Raw genomic sequence first — 26,779 nt, forward strand, 5'->3', positions numbered from 1 at the left:
GCAGGGGAGAGAAGGGTCAGCCGGGACGAATCTGCAAGGAGACCAGATCCTTCTTTTGAACTCTCAGAGAAAATTTTGCTAAATGTGACTAACAGAGTAAGTTGATTTTTTTTTTTTAATGAGGTTTGTTTTTGCCTCTGCCTTTTGTTTTCGTCACACTATTTTCTCTTCCTCTCTCTTAAACTTTGTGTAGGCTCGGGAGGGCGGCCTGACTGTGATTCAGCCTCATTCTCTCTCCTTTGTAAACTCTGAGAGATCAAGTGGAAAGATAATATATAATATCACTCTACCTTTGCATCCAAGTCAAGGTAAGGCGTGCAGTAAATGATCTTTTGAGTGGTGCTATTGTCTTCTACTTGTTGACCAGCCTTAAAAGCTCTGGAATTCTGTCTGCTTCTACTTGTTGAGGATTTAAGGAGTAACAATTATTCATCACCTCTGTTCCTGTCCTCTGAGTTGAGAGGGAGACACTGTGGCCGGACAGATGGAGATGAATGTGTCAGCTTTGGTACTGACAGAGCTGTACTGGAGAACATAGTGTGCACATAACTTCATCACTGGATGAGTTCCCCTCCCACGCACAGGCAGAACTGGACAGACCCACGCACTGCCAGTAGGGACAGGGCCTGCCCTGGTGAGGTTCTGATAGGCGAGTGGACCAGAATGAACATGCGCTAAGGACAAGGAGCTCCACCAGAGAGCCCAGTGGGGGCTGAGCCACACATACTCAGTTTCTCCCCCGCATGGATAAGTAAGTCTCTCCTCCTCTTTTTTTTTTTTTTGCGGTACGCGGGCCTCTCACTGTCGTGGCCTCTCCCGTTGCGGAGCACAGGCTCTGGACACGCAGGCTCAGCGGCCATGGCTCACGGGCCCAGCTGCTCCGCGGCTTGTGGGATCTTCCCGGACCGGGGCACGAACCCGTGTCCCCTGCATCGGCAGGCAGACTCTCAACCACTGCGCCACCAGGGAAGCCCCTCCTCCTCTTTTTTTTTTAACCAAGGTAATAAATGCTGTTTATGACTTCTGTAAGTTTACATAGTGCTCCTACATATTAATACCCTGTGAGCTTCAAAAAACCAAATACGTTTACAGTAGTATTACCAGTCACCCAAACAAAGGGGAAGGAAACTTCGTAATTGTGAGAATGTGCAAGTGTTCTCCTTAAGGAGATACTGACCCAGAAGACCATTTAGTATCTGTCACGTCAAATGCTTCGCAACTCTGGAATTCCCATCGTGACAAACGTGTCAGCACACAGTTCCGTGCTCTCGTACAGGAGCATGGAAATGTGGAACTACAATTAGAGGAGAGGTGGGCCCTGGCCATCAGCCCCCAGCCTTCAGATCCCTTAACTTTGGGCTCAGCTACCAAGCCTGTGCCCAGAGAGATGTGTGTGTGCCTCACAGTGAGGAGATCAGCTTCTACGAAGACACTTCTGCTCCTGTCTCTGAGACTGCTCTCCCAAGACCAACCACTGCCTTAGCTATGAGCCTTTCACATTATCAGTTTCTCCCAAGGAGAAATCAAATTTCATTTCCCTTTTGATAAAGTCCAAAGAAATTAAAAGACTAAAAGTCATCCGTCTTCTTTTTTAATCTGCTAAGCCATAGCTAGAGTCGTCCTCCCTGCATTGCTAGGGTGGAGATGTTCTTTCAGACCAGCAGCCTGAATGGCTGTAGGTCTGTCAGTCCCTCAGAAGCTGAATTAGTGTCCTCCTTTTACAGAGTAAGCAGGACATGAAAGATGATCATAGCATCAGTTCTGTACCTGCAGAATTTAGAAATGACAGGCAAATCTGCAGCCCCTAAAGCATTTATAACTTAGTGATAATTGCAAATCCAGATCTTAGAACAATCAAGATCCATGTTACTATTGCCAAAGGTCATCATAGAGACTAAGGAGTTTCTGAAGGAAAGAGGGTAGATTGAAAAAAATCTTTACAGCCTCACCAGGAGACCAGCCTGTGCCATTTTTGTAGCGACCTTGACCTTTGAACTTAAACTCAACTGAGAGAATCTCATAATTATGGTACAGTGTCTATGACTTCAGAATTCCCAGGTCTAAGCTACATTAGGGGGCAGTAGTTTGCATCTTACTATTGTTTATGGTCAATGAGGCCTAGTCAAGAGTATCTGGGTTTCAGATTTGCCCTTTTCTTGAATAACTGAAGAATAGTATACCAAGAACAACCTGAGAGCAATTGTGCCTGAAGGATAAAAGACTTCCACCAGTGGGAAAGGCAGCTTTATGGCTCTGATCATTCAGTCAGCCGTCAGAATTACTGTTGATTGCTCATGCCGTCTCTCTTCCTCCTAGGCATCATCGAACACAGGGACCAGCCTCACTCTCCCATCCGGTATTTCACCCAGGAAGACATTAACCAGGGCAAAATCATGTACCGTCCCCCCACTGCAGCCCCCCACCTCCAGGAGATCATGGCCTTCTCCTTTGCTGGTAATGTTTTTTTTCTCTATTTTGAGGCACCCAAGGCACTATATTCTACAACCACGCCTTGTGGTTCTTCAGGGCGTACTTTGAATAAAGCCTTACTTTGTGCCTCCTGTATGGCAAGGCCCGAATGGGCCTTGGAGATCTAGTGGTGAGCAAAAAGAGGCAGGAATCCTGGTCTTGGCGAGTTTGGGGATCCTAGGTATAGAGACAGAATTTGATCAATAATCCCAGTAATGAATGTTTAATTGCAGGCTGAGATAAGAGCTCTAAAAAGAAGGAAGAATGTTCAGTGGTGGAATTGGATGTAGCAAGACTGACCTAGACTGAGGGTCCACTGGAGGCTGCCCCAGGGAGATATTGACAGAAGAGGGGTGGGTAGAAGCTAACTAGGCTAAGTGTGTGTGTTGGGATCATTGGGAGAACATTCCTGAAGGAAGGGCACATGCCCCTGTGCAGAGGCCCTGGGAGGGAGAGAATGTGATGTTCTAGGCACTGAAAAAAGTCATTGTGTCTGGAATGTGGAGGGTTGAACAGAGTGGGGATGGGCCTGGAGGGAGAGACAGAGGGCAGACCTTAAGGCCACTGTGAGACTGCAGGGATTTGGAGCCTTATCCCAAGAACAATAAGAACCTGGTGGAGGTTTTAAGATATAAGAGGATGACTTTTCATAAGGATCTCTTTGACTGCAGTGATGGGAGTGATTTGAGACGAAGCCAGGACAGATGGGCATGTGGATGAGGGGAAGCTAGTGAGAAGGATCCTGCCATACTTCATGGAAGGTCCCATGTAGGCGACCTTCGGGATTAAAACCAGTATTTGACGAAGACATCTTTTTTAAAGAAAAGATTGAGCAAAAGAATAACTACATTTCTAATTCAAGCAAGTGTGTGCCCTTCCATTAAGCCAAGATAGCCTTAATCCTTGCCACCCATTATGTCTCCCCTTGACCCAGTATTCAAAGCTGCTGAGTTTTAAGTCCCTACCCCTAAATATTTCTGTGCTTTGGAACGATTCTAAAAATCTTTAAGCCTGTTTCTTTATGATCTTTAAGATGTATGTGCCACATAACATGATTAATATAGAGTATTATTTTTATATAGTAGCTCTAATCATACAGAACAGTTGGTGATTTCTTATGGTGAGCTGAACACGGGTTGAATAATTTTAGTTATGTTTTCAAGTATGGCAAACATTTAAAGTAATATTTGCCATTATTTAATATGCCATTATACATGCAATTGTCTAGAAAATAATGAACTCCTCAATTAGATTGAAAATCCCTAAGCGCTGGGATAGACCTCTTCTCTAAGAGTATCCCCAGTGTTTACTAACTGGATAACTCACAGCCAGTGAAAATGTTCATGGTCCTCTAACCCCAACTTTACAAGACCTACTTTACAAGAAACTCAGGTTATCCTGGGCTTAGAGGGAAAGAAAACATGTCAGCCCTGGTTGAGGTTATTTCCGAATCCACTATGCTCGCCTGTGTTCCTAGAGCCTTTTTAGAGAGAGCAGACTCCTATCCTGTATAATCTACGGGATAAATGCCACGAGATAAATTTCTTACACTGTTACAGTGTGTAAATCAGTGTCCCAGGCATCACTATATTCTACAATGGAATTGACCCACCAGAAAGCCTTATCAGTGATATACGACATCACCCACATTCACCGATTTGTAGGATTTTATGTGCTGGTAAAATGGGATCTGAATGAATGAATGAATGTATTATAAATCACTCTAACTGATGTGATATAAAATTATTCCAGTCTGTGGTTCTTTTTATTACTTAAAATTAGTGTTGGCACCATTAAAGTCAACATAACATTAACAAACAACATGGTGATCTTTCCTTAAGTCATAATAATGTAGGTTAAAATGTCCTTTACTTTTCTAACCTCTGCCCAATATTTTGTACCTTTCCCATCTATTTCTGGCCCCAAAATGTTTAGTATACTGATTTTATCTCTTCTCTTCTTTCAGGTCTCCCAGACTCAGTGAAATTCCACTTCACAGGTGAAAATTTTGTCTCAATTTTATTAGAAAATGGAATTTTTCCTTCTTTTTGCTCTCTTCATCATTACTTTTAGCTATTTTCTAAGAACAACTTAAAAGTTACATGTTTCTTCTAAAATAATCACATGGCTAGTTAAAATAGTAATAGCTTAACTTTGTATTCATAGAAAAAATAATTATAATCCACCAAGGATACCAAAGATTAGTGTTCTTTAAGCCCAGTTTCAACTTGTCCTAATATCTATTAAAAAGAGGTAGTGATGATTAAGATCTTAGACTTTGGATCCAGTCTGCCTGGGGTTCAGCCTACTTTGGAATAATTTCTTAACGTCTCTGTACTTGAATGCCTTATCCATCAATGAGGATAATAAATAATAATTACATATGTGTAAAGCTCCCAAAACAGTAATTGGCACATACAGGCTTACCTCATTTTATCGCACTTTACTTTGTTGTGCTTCATAGATACTGCATTTTTTACAAGTTGAAGGTTTGTGGCAACGCTGTGTAAAGAAGTCTATTTGGTGCCATTTTTCCAGAAGCATTTGCTTACTTCCTGTCTCTGTGTCACATTTTGGTAATTTTTGCAATATTTCAACCTTTTTCATTATTAATATATTTGTTGTAGTGATCTGTGAGCAGTGATCTTTGATGTTAATACTGTAATTGCTTTGGGGCACCAGGAACCACACCGTATAAGACAGTAAGCCTAATAAAAGTTGTGTGTGTTCTGACTGTTCCACCAATTGGCCATTCCTCTGTTTCTTTCCCTCTCCTCAGGCCTCCATATTCCCTGAGACACAACAATATTGAAATTAAACCAATTAATAACCCTACAATGACCTCTAAGTTTTCAACTGAAGGAAAAGTCATGTATCTCTCACTTTAAATCAAAAACTAGGAATGATTAAGCTTAGTGAGGGAGGCATGTCAAAAGCCAAAATGGGCCAAAAGCTAGGTCTCTTGTGCCAAACAGCCAAGCTGTGAATGCAAAGGAAAAGTTCTTGAAGGAAATTAAAAGTGCTACTCCAGTGAACACACAAATGATAAGAAAGCAAAACAGCCTTATTGCTGATAGGAAGAAAGTTTTAGTGGTCTGGATAGAAGATCACACCAGCCACAATATTCTCTTAAGCCAAAGCCTAATCCAAAGCAAGGCCCTAACTCTCTTCAATTCTATGAAAGCTGAGAGAAATGAGGAAGCTGCAGAAGAAAAGTCTGAAGCTAGCAGAGGTTGGTTCATGCGGTTTAAGAAAAGAAGCCGTCTTCTTAACATAAAAGTACAAGGTAAAGCAGTTAAGTGCTGGTGCAGAAGCTGCAGCAAGTTATCCAGATGAGTTAGCTAAGATCATTAATGATGGTGGCTACACTAAACAACAAATTTTCAATGTAGATGAAACAGCCTTCTATTGGAAGTGTTATGACCCAGACAGTGAGTTGTGATAGCTGTGTATAGACCTCGGCATCCTAGTTTTAGTTCAAGTACAATAGAAGCTGAGTGCCAATAAGCAAAAGCAGAATCAGATCTGGCATCTATGCTGATGCAAAATAGAGACAACCTTTCTTACTTAGGTCTAGAGTGAGGATGGATGACCATAAATCCTTAAACAGCTGTTTAGTTGGGATTGACTATTCCATTAGAATCAACCATCCATATGTCCTATTATATTTCATGGAGAGATAAATCTTAGTAGGGATAAAGTCATCTCCCTAAAGCTCTCAGATATTCTTTTCTTCTTTGAGGGTTAAAAAGTCACACTTGAATTAATAGTAAATTTTAGGGTTGTGTCATTGGTTTTTAATTTTTTTATTGCAGTATAATTGACACATAACATTGCATTATTTTCAGTTGTACAACATAATAAGTTGATATTTGTATATATTGCAAAATAATCACCACAATAAGTCTAGTTAACATCTGTCACCATGTATAGTTACAAATTTTTTTTCTTGTGATCAGAACTTTAAAAATCTACTCTCTTAGCAACTTTCCAATATGGAATACAGTATTATTAACTATAGCCACCATGCTGTACATTATATTCCCATGTTTTATTTATCCATTCATCCACCAGTGGACACTTAGGTTGTTTCCACATCTTGACTGTTGTGAACAGTGCTGCAATAAACATGGGAGTGCATATATCTCTTCAAGATACTGATTTCATTTCCTTTGGATACACACCCAGAAGTGGGATTACCACATCATGTGGCAGTTCTAGTTTTAATTATTTTAGGAGCCTTAATACTATTTTCTGTAGTGGCCGCACCAATTTGCATTCCCACCAACAGTATAAAAAGCTTCCCTTTTGCCCATGCCCTCATAACACTTGTTATCTTTTGTCTTTTTTTTTTTATTTTTTTAATTAGTTTCTGCTTTATAACAAAGTGAATCAGTCATACATATACATCTGTTCCCACATCCCTTCCCTCATGCATCTGCCTCCCTCCCACCCTCCCCATCCCACCCCTCCAGGCGGTCACAAAGCACCGAGCTGATCTCCCTGTGCTCTGCGGCTGCTTCCCACTATCTATCTACCTTACGTTTGGTAGTGTATATATGTCCATGCCTCTCTTTCGCTTTGTCACAGCTTACCCTTCCCCCTCCCCATATCCTCAAGTCCATTCTCAAGTAGGTCTGTGTCTTTATTCCTGTTTTGCCCCTAGGTCTTCATGACTTTTTTTTTTTTTAATTCCGTATATATATGTTAGGATACGGTATTTGTCTTTCTCTTTCTGACTTACTTCACTCTGTATGACAGACTCTAGGTCTATCCACCTAATTACAAATAGCTCAGTTTCGTTTCTTTTTATGGCTGAGTAATATTCCATTGTATATATGTGCCACATCTTCTTTATCCATTCATCCGATGATGGACACTTAGGTTGTTTCCAGCTTCGGGCTATTGTGAATAGAGCTGCAATGAACATTTTGGTACATGTCTCTTTTGGAATTATGGTTTTCTCAGGGTATATGCCTAGTAGTGGGATTGCTGGGTCATATGGTAGTTCTATTTTTAGTTTTTTAAGGAACCTCCATACTGTTCTCCATAGTGGCTGTACCAATTCACATTCCCACCAGCAGTGCAAGAGTGTTCCCTTTTCTCCACACCCTCTCCAGCATTTATTGTTTCTAGATTTCTTGATGATGGCCATTCTGACTGGTGTGAGATGATATCTCATTGTAGTTTTGATTTGCATTTCTCTAATGATTAATGATGTTGAGCATTCTTTCATGTGTTTGTTGGCAGTCTGTATATCTTCTTTGGAGACATGCCTATTTAAGTCTTCTGCCATTTCTGGATTGGGTTGTTTGTTTTTTTGCTATTGAGCTGCATGAGCTGTTTATAAATTTTGGAGATTAATCCTTTGTCAGTTGCTTCATTTGCAAATATTTTCTCCCATTCTGAGGGTTGTCTTTTGTTCTTGTTTATGGTTTCCTTTGCTGTGCAAAAGCTTTGAAGTTTCATTAGGTCCCATTTGTTTATCTTTGTTTTTATTTCCATTTTTCTAGGAGGTGGGTCCAAAAGGATCTTGCTGTGATTTATGTCATAGAGTGTTCTACCTATGTTTTCCTCTAAGAGTTTGATAGTTTCTGGCCTTACATTTAAGTCTTTAATCCATTTTGAGCTTATTTTTGTGTATGGTGTTAGGGAATGATCTAATCTCAAACTTTTACATGTCCCTGTCCAGTTTTCCCAGCACCACTTATTGAAGAGGCTGTCCTTTCTCCACTGTACATTCCTGCCTCCTTTATCAAAGATAAGTTGGCCATCTGTGCGTGGGTTTATCTCTGGGCTTTCTATCCTGATCCACTGATCTATCTTTCTGTTTTTGTGCCAGTACCACACTGTCTTGATTACTGTAGCTTTGTAGTATAGTCTGAAGTCAGGGAGCCTGATTCCTCCAGCTCCGTTTTTCGTTCTCAAGATTGCTTTGGCTATTCGGGGTCTTTTGTTTTTACAAACAAATTTTGAAATTTTTTGTTCTAGTTCTGTGAAAAATGCCAGTGATAGTTTGATAGGGATTGCATTGAATCTGTAGATTGCTTTGGGTAGTAGAGTCATTTTCACAATATTGATTCTTCCAATCCAGGAGCATGGTATATCTCTCCATCTATTTGTATCATCTTTAATTTCTTTCATCAGTGTCTTATAATTTTCTGCATACAGGTCTTTTGTCTCCTTAGGTAGGTTTATTCCTAGATATTTTATTCTTTTTGTTGCAATGGTAAATGGGAGTGTTTTCTTGATTTCATTTTCAGATGTTTCATCATTAGTGTACAGGAATGCCAGAGATTTCTGTACATTAATTTTGTATCCTGCTACTTTACCAAATTCATTGATTAGTTCTAGTAGTTTTTTGGCAGCATCTTTAGGATTCTCTATGTATAGTATCATGTCATCTGCAAACAGTGACAGCTTTACTTCTTCTTTTCCAATTTGGATTCCTTTTATTTCCTTTTCTTCTCTGATTGCTGTGGCTAAAACTTCCAAAACTATGTTGAATAAGAGTGGTGAGAGTGGGCAGCCTTGTCTTGTTCCTGATCTTAGTGGAAATGGTTTCAGTTTTTCACCATTGAGGACAATGTTGGCTGTGGGTTTGTCATATATGGCCTTTATGATGTTGAGGAAAGTTCCCTCTATGCCTACTTTCTGCAGGGTTTTTATCATAAATGGGTGTTGAATTTTGTCGAAAGCTTTCTCTGCATCTATTGAGATGATCATATGGTTTTTCTCCTTCAACTTGTTAATATGGTGTATCACATTGATTGATTTGCGTATATTGAAGAATCCTTGCATTCCTGGAATAAACCCCACTTGATCATGGTGTATGATCCTTTTAATGTGCTGTTGGATTCTGTTTGCTAGTATTTTGTTGAGGATTTTTGCATCTATGTTCATCAGTGATATTGGCCTGTAGTTTTCTTTCTTTGTGACATCCTTGCCTGGTTTTGGTATCAAGGTAATGGTGGCCTCGTAGAATGAGTTTGGGAGTGTTCCTTCCTCTGATATTGTTTGGAAGAGTTTGAGAAGGATGGGTGTTAGCTCTTCTCTAAATGTTTGATAGAATTCGCCTGTGAAGCCATCTGGTCCTGGGCTTTTGTTTGATGGAAGATTTTTAATCACAGTTTCAATTTCAGTGCTTGTGATTGGTCTATTCATATTTTCTATTTCTTCCTGAGTCAGTCTTGGCAGGTTGTGCATTTCTAAGAATTTGTCCATCTCTTCCAGGTTGTCCATTTTATGGGCATAGAGTTGCTTGTAGTAATCTCTCATGATCTTTTGTATTTCTGCAGTGCCAGTTGTTACTTCTCCTTTTTCATTTCTAATTCTATTGATTTGAGTCTTCTCCCTTCTTTTCTTGATGAGTCTGGCTAATGGTTTATCAATTTTGTTTATCTTCTCAAAGAACCAGCTTTTAGTTTTATTGATCTTTGCTATCGTTTCCTTCATTTCTTTTTCATTTATTTCTGATCTGATTTTTATGATTTCTTTCCTTCTGCTAACTTTGGGGTGTTTTTGTTCTTCTTTCTCTAATTGCTTTAGGTGCAAGGTTAGGTTGTTTATTCGAGATGTTTCCTGTTTCTTAAGGTGGGATTGTATTGCTATAAACTTCCCTCTTAGAACTGCTTTTGCTGCATCCCATAGGTTTTGGGTTGTCGTGTCTCCATTGTCATTTGTTTCTAGGTATTTTTTAAATTCCTCTTTGATTTCTTCAGTGATCACTTCGTTATTAAGTAGTGTATTGTTTAGCCTCCATGTGTTTGTATTTTTTACAGCTCTTTTCCTGTAATTGATATCTAGTCTCATAGCATTGTGGTCAGAAAAGACACTTGATACAATTTCAATTTTCTGAAATTTACCAAGGCTTGATTTGTGACCCAAGATATGATCTATCCTGGAGAATGTTCCATGAGCACTTGAGAAAAATGTGTATTCTGTTGTTTTTGGATGGAATGTCCTATAAATATCAATGAAGTCCATCTTGTTTAATGTATCATTTAAAGCTTGTGTTTCCTTATTTATTTTCATTTTGGAAGATCTGTCCATTGGTGAAAGTGGGGTGTTAAGGTCCCCTACTATGATTGTGTTACTGTCGATTTCTCCTTTTATGGCTGTTAGTATTTGCCTTATGTACTGAGGTGCTCCTATGTTTGGTGCATAAATATTTACAATTGTTATATCTTCTTCTTGGATCGATCCCTTGATCATTAGGTAGTGTCCTTCTTTGTCTCTTCTAGTAGTCTTTATTTTAAAGTCTATTTTGTCTGATATGAGAATTGCTACTCCAGCTTTCTTTTGGTTTCCATTTGCATGGAATATCTTTTTCCATCCCCTTACTTTCAGTCTGTATGTGTCTCTAGGTCTGAAGTGGGTCTCTTGTAGACAGCATATATATGGGTCTTGTTTTTGTATCCATTCAGCCAATCTGTGTCTTTTGGTGGGAGCATTTAGTCCATTTACATTTAAGGTAATTATCGATATGTATGTTCCTATTCCCATTTTCTTAATTGTTTTGGGTTCGTTATTGTAGGTCTTTTCCTTCTGTTGTGTTTCTTGCCTAGAGAAGTTCCTTTAGCATTTGTTGTAAAGCTGGTTTGGTGGTGCTGAACTCTCTCAGCTTTTGCTTGTCTGTAAACGTTTTAATTTCTCCATCAAATCTGAATGAGATCCTTGCTGGGTAGAGTAATCTTGGTTGCAGGTTTTTCTCCTTCATCACTTTAATTATGTCCTGCCACTCCCTTCTGGCTTGTAGAGTTTCTCCTGATAGATCAGCTGTTATCCTGATGGGGATTCCCTTGTGTGTTATTTGTTGTTTTTGCCTTGCTGCTTTTAATATGATTTCTTTGTGTTTAATTTTTGACAGTTTGATTAATATGTGTCTTGGCGTATTTCTCCTTGGATTTATTCTGTATGGGACTCTCTGTGCTTCCTGGACTTGATTAACTATTTCCTTTCCCATATTAGGGAAGTTTTCAACTATAATCTCTTCAAATATTTTCTCAGTCCCTTTCTTTTTCTCTTCTTCTTCTGGAACCCCTATAATTCGAATGTTGGTGCGTTTAATGGTGTCCCAGAGGTCTCTGAGACTGTCCTCTGTTCTTTTCATTCTTTTTTCTTTATTTTGCTCTGCAGCAGTTATTTCCACTATTTTATCTTCCACCTCACTTATCCGTTCTTCTGCCTCAGTTATTCTGCTATTGATCCCATCTAGAGTATTTTTTATTTCATGTATTGTGTTTTTAATCTATGCTTGATTCATCTTTAGTTCTTCTAGGTCCTTGTTAACTGTTTCTTGCATTTTGTCTATTCTATTTCCAAGATTTTGGATCTGGGAAATAGAATCTTGGATCATCTTTACCATCATTATTCTGAATTCTTTTTCAGGTAGACTGCCTATTACGTCTTCATTTGTTAGGTCTGGTGGGTTTTTATCTTGTTCCTTCTCCTGCTGTGTGTTTTTCTGTCTTCTCATTTTGCTTATGTTACTGTGTTTGGGGTCTGCTTTTTGCAGGCTGCAGGTTCGTAGTTCCCGTTGTTTTTGGTGTCTGTCCCCAGTGGCTAAGGTTGGTTTAGTGGGCTGTGTAGGCTTCCTGGTGGAAGGTACTAGTGCCTGTGTTCTGGTGAATGAGGCTGGATCTTGTCTTTCTGGTGGGCAGGTCCACGTCTGGTGGTGTGTTTTGGGGTGTCTGCGGACTTTTTATGATTTTAGGCCACCTCTCTGCTAATGGGTGGCGTTGTGTTTCTGTCTTGCTAGTTGTTTGGCATAGGGTGTCCAGCACTGTAGCTTGCTGGTCGTTGAGTGAAGCTGGGTGCTGGTGTTGAGATGGAGATCTCTGGAAGATTTTCGCCGTTTGATATTATGTGGAGCTGGGAGGTCTCTTGTGGACCAGTGTCCTGAAGTTGGCTCTCCCACCTCAGAGGCACAGCACTGACTCCTGGCTCCTCAATTTGGGATGATTTGTTGTCTATTCATGTATTCCACAGATGCAGGGTACATCAAGTTGATTGTGGAGCTTTAATCCGCTGCTTCTGAGGCTGCTGGGAGAGGTTTCCCTTTCTCTTCTTTGTTCTCACAGCTCCTGGGTCTCAGCTTTGGATTTGGCCCCGCCTCTGCGTGTAGGTCGCTGGAGGGCGTCTGTTCTTCGCTTAGACAGGACAGGGTTAAAGGAGCAGCCTCTTCGGGGACTCTGGCTCACTCAGGCCGGGCGGGAGGGAGGGGCACGGAGTGCGGGGCGAGCCTGCAGCGGCAGAGTTCGGCGTGACGTTGCACCAGCCCGAGGCGCGCCGTGCGTTCTCCCAGGGAAGCCGCCCCTGGATCCTGGGACCCCGGCAGTGGCGGGCTGCACAGGCTCCCGGAAGGGCGGTGTGGACAGTGACCTGCGCTCTCACACAGGCTTCTTGGCGGCGGCAGCAGCAGCCCCAGCGTCCCACGCCCGTCACTGGGCTCCGCGCTTTCAGTCGTGACTCGCGCCCGTCTGTGGAGCCCCTTTAAGCAGCGCTCTTAATCCCCTCTCCTCGCGCACCAGGAAACCAAGAGGGAAGAAAAAGTCTCTTGCCTCTTCGGCAGCTCCAGAGTTTTCCCGGACTCCCTGCCGGCTAGCTGTGGCACATTAGCCCCCTTCAGGCTGAGTTCTCGCCGCCAGCCCCAGTCCTTTCCCTGCGCTCTGACCGAAGCCCGAGCCTCAGCTTCCAGCGCCGCCCGCCCTGGCGGGCGAGCAGACAAGCCTCTCGGGCGGGTGAGTGCCGCTTGGCACCGATCCTCTGTGCGGGAATCTCTCCGCTTTGCCCTACCCAGGTATGTGGGGAGTTTCTTGCCTTTTGGGAGGTCTGGGGTCTTCTGCCAGCATTTAGTAGGTGTTCTGTAGGAGTTGTTCCACGTGTAGCTGTATTTCTGGTGTATCCGTGGGGAGGAAGGTGATCTCCGCGTCTTACTCTTCCGCCATCTTCTACTCTTCCGCCATCTTCTCAAATTCTTACAGAAAATTGAAGGGCTTGTCTTTTTGATGATAGCCATTCTAAGAGGTGTGAGGTGATATCTCATTTTGGTTTTGATTTGCATTTCCCTGATGATTAGTGAGTGAGAAACTTTTCATGAACATGTTGGCCATCTGTGTATCTTTTTTGAAAAATGTTGTTTCAGATTTTCTGCCCATTTTTAAAATCAGATTGTGGGGGTTTTTTGCTATTGAGTTGTATGAGTTCTTATATATATATATATATATATATATATATATATATTTTTTTTTTTTTGGATATTAACCCCTCATCAGATACATGATTTACAAATATTTTCTCCCATTCTGTAGGTTGCCTTTTCATTTTGTTGATGGTTTCCTTTGCTGTGCAGAAGCTTCTTCCTTTGCTGTGCAAGTGGGATGTAGTCCCACTTGTTTATTTTTGCTTTTGTTGTCAAATTCAAAAAGCCAACGCGGATGTCAAGGAGCTTACCGCCTATGTTTTCTTCTAGGAGTTTTATAGTTTCAGGTCTTATGTTCAAGTCTTTAATCCATTTTGAGTTAATTTTTGTGTTGGTGTAAGCTAGTGGTTCAGTTTCCTTCTATTGCATATGGCTGTCCAGTTTTCTTAACACCGTATCTTGAAGAGACTGTTCTTTCCCCATTTTATAGTCTTTGTTCTTTTTCATAAGTTAATTGACCTGATATCTGTGGGCTCTCTATTCTGTTCCTTTGAGCTATATATCTGTTTTTATGCCAATACCATACTGTTTTGATTACTGTAAATTTGGAGTACAGTTTGAAATCAGGGCTCATGATGCCTCCAGCTTTGTTCTTTCTCAAGACTGCTTGGCTATTTGGGGTTTTTTTTGTAGTTCCATACAAATTTTAGGATTGTTTGTCTAATTTTTGTGGAAAATGCCATTGGAATTTTGATAGAGATTGCATTGAATTTGGAGATTGCTTTAGGTACTATGGTCGTTTTGACAATATTAAGTCTTCTAATCCATGAGTGTGGAATATCTTTCCATTTATTTGTGTCTTCAGTTTCTTTCATCAATGTCATACAGTTTTCATTGTACAGGTCTTTCACTTCCTGGTTAAATTTATCCCTAGGTATTTTATTCTTTTTGATGCAATTGTAAATGGGATTATTTTCTTAATTTCTCTTTCTACTGGTTTATTATTAGTGTATAGAAATGCAGCGGATTTTTATGTATTGATTTCTCATTCTGCAATTGTACTGAATTCATTTGTTCTCTTGGTTTTTGGTGGACTCCTTAGGGTTTTCTATATATAATATCATGTTATCTGCAAATAGTGACAGTTTTATTTCTTTCTTTCTGATTTAGCTGTCTTTTATGTCCTTTTCTAGTGTTCTGTCATTGTTGAAAAGAACCTAGTATCAGCTCATTTCTAGTGACAGACTTCTAGATAATTCATACATCAGTAATAAGATACAACAGATTATAGCAGTTTACATTTTACAAAACGATTTACAATATAAGTTGTCTTATTTAATCCTAATAACAATATTGTAAGGACAGGTTTTATTTTAGCATTTGAAAGCTGAGGAAACTAAGGGTCATTAGAGTAGTAATCTGTTCATGTTTCCGAACCTGGTAAGCAGTAGAACCAGGATTTTAATACAAGTTTCTGACTCTGAGTATGAGATATTTAGTCTGTCTGTATGTGTTATGGTCATGCAAAACAAGTATCATGGTAGTGTGCCAGTTTGGTTTCCAAGCCTCAGTACTTACCCAAAAGCTTGAATAGGTGAAGGGGTTAACTATTAACCTTCTCCAGGACTTTAAGTTAAATGATCCATGAACCTATTATACAGAGTAAAGGAAATGGACCTTGGGCCAACCTTAAATTAATTTATCTTGTTTCTGCCTGAGGTTCTTTTTTTTTTACTGCTGAGTGATTTAAAAATATATATATTATGGACTTAATTTTTTAGAGCAGTTTTAGGTTTACAACAAAATTGAGAGGAAGGAGACTTCCCTGGTGGTCCAGTGGGTGGGACTCCGTGCTCCCAATGCAGGGGGCATGGGTTCGATCCCTGGTCGGGGAACTAGATCCCATATGCATGCCACAGCTAAGAAGTCCACGTGCTGCAACTAAAAGATTCCTGCATGCCACAACTAAAGGTCCCACATGCCACAACTATGACCCCGTGCAGCCAAAATAAATAAATAAATATTTTTTTTTTAAAGTGAGAGGAAGGTACAGACATTTTCCCCATACCCCCTGCCCCAACATATGCATAGCATAGCCTCTCCAATTATCAACATCACTCACTAGAATGGTACACTTTTTACCAAGGATAAATCTACATTTACACATCATAATCACCCAAAGTCCAGTTTGCTCTAGAGTTCACTCTTTGTGTTGTGCATACTATGGGTTTAGACCAAGATATGGCATTTTTACCATATGGCATTTCCATCATTATAATATCATACAGAATATTTTCACTGCCCTAAAAATGTTCTGTGCTCTGCCTATTCACCTCCCCCCCCACCTTTGGCAACCACTATTTTTATTGTCTTCCATAATTTTACCCTTTTCAGAATATCATATAGTTGTAGTCATACAATATGTAGCCTTTTCAGGTTGACTTCTTTCACTTAGTAATACGCATTTAAGATTCCTCCTTCTTTTCATAGCTTGGTAGCTCATTTATTTTTAGTGTTGAATAATATTCCATGGTCCAGCTGTACCATAGTTTATCCATTCATCTACTAAAGGACATCTTGGGCTGCTTCCAAGTTTTGGCAATTATGAATAAAGCTACTATAAACATCTGTGTGCAGGTTTTTTGTGTAGACCTAAGTTTTCAACTCCTCTGGGTAAATACCCCAAGGAGTGCAACTGCTGAATTGTATGTATAGTGAGAGTATGTCTAGTTTTATAAGAACCACCCAAACTGTCTTCCAAAGTGGCTGAACCATTTTGCATTCCCACTAGCAATATATGAGAGCTCCTTTTGCTCTACATCCTTATAAGCATTTGGTGTTGTCAGTGTTCCAAATTTTGCCCATTATAATTGGTGCACAGTAGGATATTATTGTTGTTTTAATTTGCAATTATTTGCTGACATATGATGATGGGCATATTTTCGTATGCTTATTTGCCATTTGTTTCCTCTTTGGTGAGGTATTTGTTGAGGTTTTCAGTCTATTTTCTAATTGGGTTTTTCTTATTGTTGAGTTTTAAGAGTTCCTTATACATTTTGGATAAGAGGCCTTTATCAGTTGTGTCTTTTGCAAATATTTTTTCCCAGACTGTGGCTTGTCCTTTCATTCTCTTGACATTTTCTTTCACAGAGCAGAAGTTTTTAAATTTAATGAAATCCAGCTTATCAATTATTTTTTTCATGAATCGTGTCTTTGGTGTCATATCTAAAAAGGTATCACCATACCCAAGGTCGTTAAGTTTTTTACTATGTTATCATCTAAGAGTTTGTAGTTTTGTGGCTTACATTTAGTTCTATGATCCATTTTCAGTTGACTGTTGTGAAAGGTATAAGAGGTTCCTTTTTTTTGAAAGAGAAAAACTTTTGGAATCTGGTAGGAAAGAAGCCATCTCTTTTAGCAGAGTTTTGTGAGAGAAAAATTTAACTTGGACACATAATGAACTAAGGCAGCAAGAAACCCAAGCCCTGACATTAACCCATGGAATGAGGGAGAACCACTCATTTGGTTAATCAGTTAAACTGAGACAGCAAACTGATATTCCTGACCTGACTGCTCAAGACAAGCACAGATGCTCTACAGAACCATCCAGAGTGAGGAAAACACACAGGGTGAATGGTGCCTGCAGGAGGCATCTGACCAAAGAGGCAGTTTGACTATTTCTCAGAGAAATCAAAAACGTTGCTTAAAGAGAGGGCTAGACATGTAATTACTAAATTTTGATTATAAGTTCCTATGTTTGCTTGCAAAGCACTTCACCCTCATGGTATATTTTGTTGTTATGTTACATGTACCAGAAAACAGCTTTCCTCACTTTACTTATAGAGACAAGGATATACCTTGGTCACACCAACAGCTGTGCGATATGACCAAAGCTGTTTAAGTTTTAGGGCCTTTCCTTTCCTCTTCTGTAAGGTAAGGATGGTGAAGACTCCCTGAGGTGCCCCCCCACACTTAAAAATAAAATCAATGTAAAACATTAAAAAGATAGAATTGTATTTTGCAATCATTTATTTTTATTTAATAAAGGGACTTCTTAACTTAGATTCCAGGGACTTCAGAGAATCCTGAATCCACTGAAATTTATGGAAAACTTTGTACTTTTGTCTTCAAACTCCCAAAAGTTAAGAATCATTGGTCCCTACCTCGGACTATCCAGAGAGCACAAAAGATTGAGCACAAAGAAGCAGATACAGTAACTTTGACATTTGACCGAATGACCAGAGCCATGAAACCTTCATTCTCACAGGGATACTATCTTCTCTCCTTCAGTAGGGCTATTTCTGGACTTCTCTAGGACATGGAATGCACCTTATAAAATTCAACCATATCTTTTAGATGTGTTCTCAAGGAAAAGACAAATCTAAAACCTGTTGGAATCATCACCAGGAGTCACTAAGTGATGGTTCACTTGGCTGAAGTAGAGGTCAGATTCCTACTGACTTGTTAACTAAGTCCACAAGAAAGTAGTGAAGGAAACCTGTTTCTTGTAACCAACCCATGTATAAGCATACCACACGTTTAAAATATCAACAGTGCAGTTTTCTCAATAGGCACTGCAGATAAATACATCAATGAGTGGGTGGTGCAGGTGTTCCTCCAAACCTGGCTTTTAGAGAAGGGAAGGCATGTTAAGATATAGGAAAGTGGAAATAAGAATCAAGGGTCTGGCAAATCTGCTTTCATTTCTCTCCAGTGATCAGTGCTCACTTGGATGTCAGGCAATCCAGGGGAATAAAATCTTAAGGTCAATGTTTTATTCACAAAGGTGCTCTTCCATTTATTGCATCGTGCATAACGACTAGGTAAAAATGGGTCTGCTTACTTCCAAACAAATGACATTAGAATTATCTGTGTAGACATTTTCTATTCTTTTAAATAATTATCTTATAATGAGACAGACATCATTTCTAACAGAGATATCCCAAGTAAAACTATTTCTCTGGAACATTGGAAGAATGAATTGAATCTAAAATACTCCATAAATAAAAGCTTATACCAGCATCACCTAAGAGTGCATATTTTGTATTACTTTCCCTTCCACTAATATTTGTCAGTATCACCTTGTTGTGAAAGTTGCTTCTTAGAATGACTTTGTTGTTATGGTTTTAGCTTTTTTGTTATTCAGTAGAAAGAGCTTTGTAGAATAGCTCACAGTATCTTGCTTGCTTACATTTTCTATTTATAAGCATCTTTTCAAAGTGTTAAGGTAATCTAAAAAAGCTTCTGGCTACATATTTATAGAACTAGCCTACAGGTGACCAGACTACAAACTGATGTGTGTGTGTGTGTGTGTGTGTGTGTGTACTCTTTCTAGTTTCGGATGGAGGGCACACAAGTCCAGAGATGGCCCTCACTGTTCACTTACTTCGCATTGATTGGCACCCGCCAGTGTTCCAGGTTACAGCTCCACTGCTTAAAGTCAGCCCAGGAGGCAGCACTTCCATAGGTAAGAACTGGGAACCTGAAAGAAACATGGCTTTGGAAATGGAACCATATTTCAGTAACAGTCCCTGTATAAATCTCTTCATGGTTACCAAAAAGTAGTGACCTTCTCTTCCAGAAGTTGCAGGCATCTCATCCATAGCCATCCCTCTGCCCATTTCCACGCATATGGAAGCAGCATGGAGAGAAGGAAATAAACCCTTCAGAAGCCAATGCTCAGTGATGGAATACAACACAGAATTTACTTTCCAGTCTCTAGGAGTTTGATTTGTTGCCATCACTAAAATATAAAGTAACACAGAGCAGAGAAGAGAAGAGAGGGAAGTGGTTTCAATGACTGCTCTTGTTTTCTCTTTAGAAAGTAAAGAGTAACAGTAGGAGTGACAAGTCACCATAACCTTCAGAAGCTGTGAAGAGTTAGAGTTGTCCCAAGTGTTTTATATGTGATTTTATTTACCTATTAGTATACTTACTTTTTAGAAGTTTATTCTTTTACCAAGAACATCTTAAGAGCGAATAGTATTGTGATTTTTGTAAGCTGTGCTCTACACATCCTTATCCAGTTCCTACATATGGGTGGGTATTGGCCTAAAATTACTTATCATCCAACCTATAAACAAGCCACAGATACAAAGATGACTGTCCCTTTTGCCCCACTCCTTCTCATGTCAGTGATGGCCAGAGTAGCCATTGTTAAAATAACTTGGCTCTTCTGTAGATTCAGAGAAAGGAGAAGGGAAGAAATGATGAAAAGCAAACACAATTTCTTAGAGTATTTTCTGGAAGAAAACCTACCTGGTCAGTCAGGACTGACCTTTTCATGGGCTACCATTCCCTCATTTGTATGGAAGAAAAAAGGTATTCTGAATTCAGAACTACCTACTAGTAAGTTAACTTTTGGAAGAACCTACTTGTAATTTGGGAACTGACTGTATTATCAAGTTTTCACTCTTTTTTGTGGTTGATTCAAATTAGACAGCACTTTCTTCCAACCATCAGATTACCCACAATATGGCTTCCAGCCTGGCCTGGGGCTTTACTGTATCCAGAGTATACAGTTGTTAATGTACACATCTTCTCACCATGCTCTATTCTCCTGACTGCAGGACTTCAGTTGGTAGTAAGAGACACGGAGACAGTGCCTGAAGAACTCCTCTTTGAGCTCCGGAAACCTCCCCAGCATGGCGTGCTCCTTAAGTACACAGCTGGGTTCCCAGGGCCCATGGCCTCAGGTAGCTGCTCACTCTGTCGTTGGCCTGCTTGGATTTCTTTTTTTTTTTTTTTTTTAATATTTTAATTTTATTGTAGTATAGCTGATTTACAATGTTGTGTTAGTTTCAGGTGTACAGCAAAGTGATTCAGTTATATGTATAAATATGTTCGTTCTCTTTTAGACTCTTTTCTCATATATGTTATCACAGAATATTGTTCTCACATTGCAGTCGGTTTTATGTCTCAGACAAGAAGTAAAGCAACATTGTGGGATAAACTATAAAGAGATGTGTAGAAAGGAAAAACCTTTAGTGTTTAGTCCGTTGGCTGAAGTATCTGGGACTTCTTTCTCTGTACCACTACCCACACCCCAAAACTATGAAGCTATTTCCTCAAGTTGTAGGTAAAATTTGTTGATTTCTGAAACCTGGAGTAAATGCATTTAGAACGACCTTACATGAGTTGTCAGCTTCCCATGATCTGTTCATGGAGATAAATTTGTCTTCCTTATTTTGGTATGTGAATCTTCACAATATTTTAAGCACTGTGACTCTGAGAGTGTAAACTACATGTTTCTTCACCCACTAAAAAAGGGTGGTAATGTGCCCAGCTTTCCAAAATAATACTTACTGCGCTTTCCCTGATTATAAAGAATAATACATACTGATTGTTTAGGAAGTACAGAATAGTGCAAAGAACACAACTAAATCTAATTTTTAATAGTCGGATCTCATATATTGAAGTGACTATTATCCCTTTCAAAGTTGTCACCTTGGGATGCTGTATACTTATTCTGACAATCTGTACTTTCTCAAAACATTTATATAATTCCTAATAGGCATGTAATAATGCGTTCTTCTGAATATCTCTGCAGAGAGAGGGTGTCAAATCTTTGACCTTGAAGGTACATTGAATTTGTAAGAGCAACAAATAGGCACTTAGGAGTCACAAAGGCAGATTTTTAAAAAAATTACTGAACAAAAGAAGTATCATTAAGATAGATTTCTGACTTAAAAGCTTTTGCACAGCAAAGGAAACCATAAACAAGATGAAAGGACAACCCTCAGAATGGGAGAAAATATTGGCAAACGAAGCAAGTGACAAAGGATTAATCTCCAAAATTTACAAGCAGCTCATGCAGCTCAATATCAAAAAAACAAACCACCCAATCCAAAAATGGGCAGAAGACCTAAATAGACATTTCTCCAAAGAAGATAATACAGATCGCCAACAAACACATGAAAGAATGCTCAACATCATTAATCATTAGACAAATGCAAATCAAAACTACAATGAGGTATCACCTCACACCGGTCAGAATGGCCATCATGAAAAAATCTACAAACAACAAATGCTGGAGAGGGTGTGGAGAAAAGGGAACCCTCTTGCACTGTTGGTGAGAATGTAAATTGATACAGCCACTATGGAGAACAGAATGGAGGTTCCTTAGAAAACTAAAAATAGAACTACCATATGACCCAGCAATCCCACTACTGGGCATATACCCTGAGAAAACCATAATTCAGAAAGAGTCATGTACCACAATGTTCATTGCAGCTCTGTTTACAATAAATAGCCAGGACGTGGAGCAACCTAAGTGTCCATCAACAGATGAATGGATAAAGAAGATGTGGCACATATATACAATGGAATATTAGCCATAAAAAGAAACGAAATTGAGTTATTTTAGTGAGGTGGATAGACCTAGAGTCTGTCATACAGAGTGAAGTCAGAAAGAGAAAAAAAAGTACCGTATGCTAACACATATATATGGAACCTGAAAAAAAAGGGGGGGTTATGAAGAACCTAGGGGCAGGACAGAAATAAAGACGCAGACGTAGAGAATGGACTTGAGGACACGGGGAGGGGGAAGGGTAAGCTGGGATGAAGTGAGAGAGTGGCATGGACATATATACACTACCAAGTGTAAAATAGATAGCTAGTGGCAAGCAGCCGCATAGCACAGGGAGATCAGCTCAGTGCTTTGTGACCACCTAGAGGGGTGGGATAGGGAGGGTGGGAAAGAGATGCAAGAGGGAGGAGATATGGGATATATGTATATGTATAGCTGATTCACTTCGTTATAAAGCAGAAACTAACACACCATTGTATATCAATTATACTCCAATAAAGATGTTAAAAAAAAAGATAAATTTCAGGCATCCTAAGGGAACTATGTTAGGAGCATAACACTCATAGCCCCGTTTCTTTACCATTATATTTAACCTATATTTGTGTAATTAATATACGAGTTCTAAAGATGTTTGTAAATTATTAGTTTTATTACTTTTTTTAGGCACATTACCATTAGCACCAGTAAATCACATTAACACAATGTTGAAAGAGGAGGCTTAGAAGATGAATACAAAGAATAAATAAATTATTTTGTTTCATTACATAACATCAATTATGGCAGTCAATAATCTATGAAGAAATAGAATTGAATAAAACATCCAAGAAAACCAATTCCTCAGTTGTGCTCGTGGAATCATTGGGACCCATGGCACTAAGTAGAATTTCTCATAAAAAGGGGTCTATGACCAAATAATTTCGATAAACTTTAATGTTGACTATTGGAGATTCTAGAATTCTAATGAATCTTGCTGTTTAAAAATTTTTTATTTTAAATTTTGTTTAAACCTATTTTTCTTAAACATTTATGACCTTGACATTTTTTTTCACACCACACCTATCAGATCTAACACAAGTTAGTACTCTAGACCTACACAGTTTAGGTTTCTAACTTTAAATATATTTTTCAATTTCTAAGTGTTTTTTAATTTAAAAAAACCTTATGTTCTCAATTAGAACAAAGATCTCTTACAGGTTTGTCTAGCAGAATTTACCTTCTTAACTTTTTCAGTAAATCTTCAGTATCAAGATTAGATTCTAGAAGGGCTATCATAAAGAACAGAGGCATTTTCTTTATTCTCTAGAACGAAGAGTGATGAGTGAAGCTTAGAGGCAGATTTTGGCTCAACATGATTAAAAACTTAAAAGAATTTTACAGCTATCGTTAGTGGAAGTAGCTCCCTTGTAAAACAGTGAGGCTCCCACCTTGAGCCGTGTTGAAGGACAGGCTGAATAACCCTTTTGCAAGGGTAGTATAAAGGGAATCTTATATTGGGAGGGTGGTTGGACTAATTAACTTACAGCTCCCAGAGTTTGTGATCCTATATGTACTTTGAAATCCTGAGAACAAAGGTGTTATGGAAATGAAAAGCGTTATTCCCAGAAGTAATTGGTTTTTTTGCAATTTGTTTTATTCTTGAAAGGTGACACTTTCACATATGAGGATGTAGAGAAAAATGTTCTGCAGTATCTACACGATGGATCCTCTGCCCGGGAGGACAGCATGGAGATCTCAGTTACAGATGGCATCTCAGCAGCAACAGTGGATGTGAGGGTGGAGGTGTCACTGTCTGAGGCCCGGGGGCCTCGGCTGGCTGCTGGCGCCTCTCTGAGCATCACCGTTGCCAGTAAAAGCACAACTATAATCACTAGGTCACATCTTGCTTACGTTGTAAGTTCTTCTGTTTGTCTTTTTGTCCACTGCACCCTCTGACTAGGCGGACTAGAAAGGGATGCCATGGCTGAATATTTGGGCCATCAGGCATATGGCCATAAAAGAACTTTTTTCTCCCCTTCCCTATCATTCTACTCTTAGGAATAGTTACACTCTTTATTGCAGCTGTTCCCACTGTCTCCCAAGCAGACAAGTGAATGAGCAGAATGTTGATGAAATCCCTATTTGTAGGGATGGGTGATTGTCGCCTGGAAATAGTGCCAGTGTCAAAAAGCCCAAGTCCCCATATTTTAAGCTCCATCGATAATATTTCAAATGGGAATTTTAGGAGAAGAGCGTTTTAGAAGAACTTACCTGGCCAGTGACTAATAAGTAATGGTATTTCAGGGTGCACTTTTCTGAGAGAGAGCCTGCTGTTCACCAGCGTCTGTCTCAGGTCCAGCTCTGGACAGAATGCTGGCATGCTCCTGTGGCAGGATTACTGACTCACCCTCCATCCAGTGTCCCAAGAGAAGCAGTGTGGTTTGGGGACTAAGGGTAGATTCAGGAACTCTGTTGTTGTTTTTTCCACCAATCTGACCTTAATTTGATAAGTGATCCTGGCTAAATTAAACTCATCCTCTTTCCTTGACTTTACCTCTGGAGCTAAGGATAATGAGGATAATTACTTTTATTTTTCATTTAAGTATGCTGTAAACAGATGTGAACTCTCCATGTAAAAATAATAATGAGTAGTTTTGACAAATACGCTGAAAATAAGAATAATTGTCTGAATGGTAATCATTCTTAGTATTGAATTTTTCCTTTGCTAATCTTAAAATTTCCACCAATAACCTGGCCTTTTAAAAAAAAAACACTATATAGTTTTAAGTAATCCTTTTCTGAGCTGAATAGTCTGGCTATAAAATCTAGTCCTGAATAGTAGCATTAAGATGAAGCATTGGCCTGGGAACAATTGCTTCAATTGCTTCTGCACAGATTTTCCCCTAAAATTGTCTTTTTTTAAATTATGGGAAACAGCGTTCCACCCTGATTCTTCTCATGGGTCTAGTATAGTTTCAGAACACCTTTGATTTTGTTTTTTAATTAACGGGTGATTCTTACCATAGGTTATGGTCTTTTGAATCTTATGAAACACGAATTCATAAAAATGTATGTATACAGATTTAATCAGTAGATCACCAAGGCTTGAAAAATGTTTGACAGACCAAAATAGGATTCCAGGAGCAGTTCCTTCCTGTCAACTGCATATTATAAGCTGCAGTTCAAAATGCAAGCCCATTGGCAACTGAACATGTATTTTCAGAAATTGATTGAATGTGAATTTACCCACTAGAGCGGAAAGACTCCAAAAGAATTATCCTAGCTCACTGAAAGCGTAGCATATTTTAAAGACTTAGCTAAGTTATACACTAACTTTCTCTGAGGGTTGTAGAAGAGTTTTGTATTTAATGTCATGGGGAAGATTTTTCTAGACATTCATAGTTAGTGAGTTTGCTGTGAACATCCAGAAAAGTTGGAAAAGCCATCTGAAACCCTGGTCATAAATGGAGCAGAATATGAAAAGATAGGAACAGGTGAGCCTGTTCTTAATTAGAGTATCATGAACTGCAAGAGGGTTAAGTGATGTCAGGAGAGGCAAAAGGCAAAAATGGGATTCTGTGTGATTTGCTTCTTAATGGTGGTTTCCTATACACAATTTGTTATGTACTGCAAGAAAACAAGTAAGGAAGGGTATGGGTTTTATAGTTAGAATGAATGGGTTCTAATCTAAGCTCATCACTTTTACTAGCATAATAACCCTTGACAAGTCACTAAACTCCCTAGGGCTCAGTTTTCTCATTTGTAATATGGAGAGGATGATATAAGATTAATCTTAAATAGCTAATAGATTTCTATGCACCAGCCAAAAATACACTAATTCAAAATAAGATACCATATATAATAATATTACTTAACACATATTAGGTATAAATGTAACAAAATTGATGCTATAACTGACTATAAAGAAAATTTAAAGGAGTCTCTTGACAAAGTTTTAGAAATAAAAGGAGAATTTACCAGGGGGCCAGATAGAAGGTCAACAGAACGATAGCATTTCTATTCATAAGCAAAAATAGCCAGTAAGTGTAACTAAAAAGATGATACCACTTATAATAGCATCACAAAAATTATATTCTTTGGACTAAATCTAACAAAAAAAAGACAATACTTCTACAGGGAAAATTGTAAAACTTAATTGGCAGACGTTTAAAAAGCACTAAATAAATGACAAGATACGCCATATTCACGAATAGGAAGATTTAGTATCAAAGAGATAGCAATTCTCCCACAAGTGATCTTTCCATTCAATCGAGTGCCAATCAAAAGCCCGGTGGACTTTTTATGATCTTGATAAGCTGATTCTACAATATAGAAGGAAAAACAAAGGGCCAAAATTCTGAAAACGAATGACAGGAGGGCAGGGGCTTGCCCTGGTAGGTATCAGGATTCATTATAAACCTGCACTGTTTAAAGCAATATACACTGGTATATACTAGAGAGTCCAGAAACAGACCCACACTTGGGACTGTAATATAAAACAGCTATAGCAAGCCAGATCAGTGGAAACAGGAGAAACTATTTAAAACATGAATCTGCACAAAATTACTATTCATATGTTAAAAAAAGACTACTGCTACCTCATACCCTACACAGATATTAACTGTAGCAAATCAAGTACTTAAGTGTCATAAGTAAAAGTGTACAATTCTTTATAGGATATAGGTGAATATTTTCATGATATTGGGAAAAGGAAGAATTTCTTAAACTAGAAACAAAAAGTGCTAACTATAAAGAAAAAATTGATAAATTTGACTATATTAAAATTAAATTTATGTTCTCCCAAACACCATAAATACAAAAAAACAAACGAGTTACAAGTTGGAAAAAGATATTTACAACACATATAACCAAAAATAACAAAG

General features: G+C 38.9%; 1 protein-coding gene across 1 annotated transcript in view; it reads left to right on the top strand.

The window, feature by feature from the left end:
- Positions 1–26,779, top strand: part of FRAS1 (Fraser extracellular matrix complex subunit 1) — a 461,640-nt gene that overhangs the window by 337,164 nt on the left and 97,697 nt on the right. Inside the window, exons 33-38 of the mRNA XM_081241677.1 lie at positions 194–308; positions 2,317–2,454; positions 4,436–4,468; positions 18,948–19,079; positions 20,182–20,307; positions 23,563–23,810. Coding sequence (XP_081097803.1) covers positions 194–308; positions 2,317–2,454; positions 4,436–4,468; positions 18,948–19,079; positions 20,182–20,307; positions 23,563–23,810 — 792 coding nt within the window. The remainder of the gene's footprint in view (positions 1–193; positions 309–2,316; positions 2,455–4,435; positions 4,469–18,947; positions 19,080–20,181; positions 20,308–23,562; positions 23,811–26,779) is intronic.

Source organism: Mesoplodon bidens (genome assembly GCF_964165515.1).
Source record: "Mesoplodon bidens genome assembly, chromosome: 1".
NCBI lineage: Eukaryota > Metazoa > Chordata > Mammalia > Artiodactyla > Ziphiidae > Mesoplodon > Mesoplodon bidens.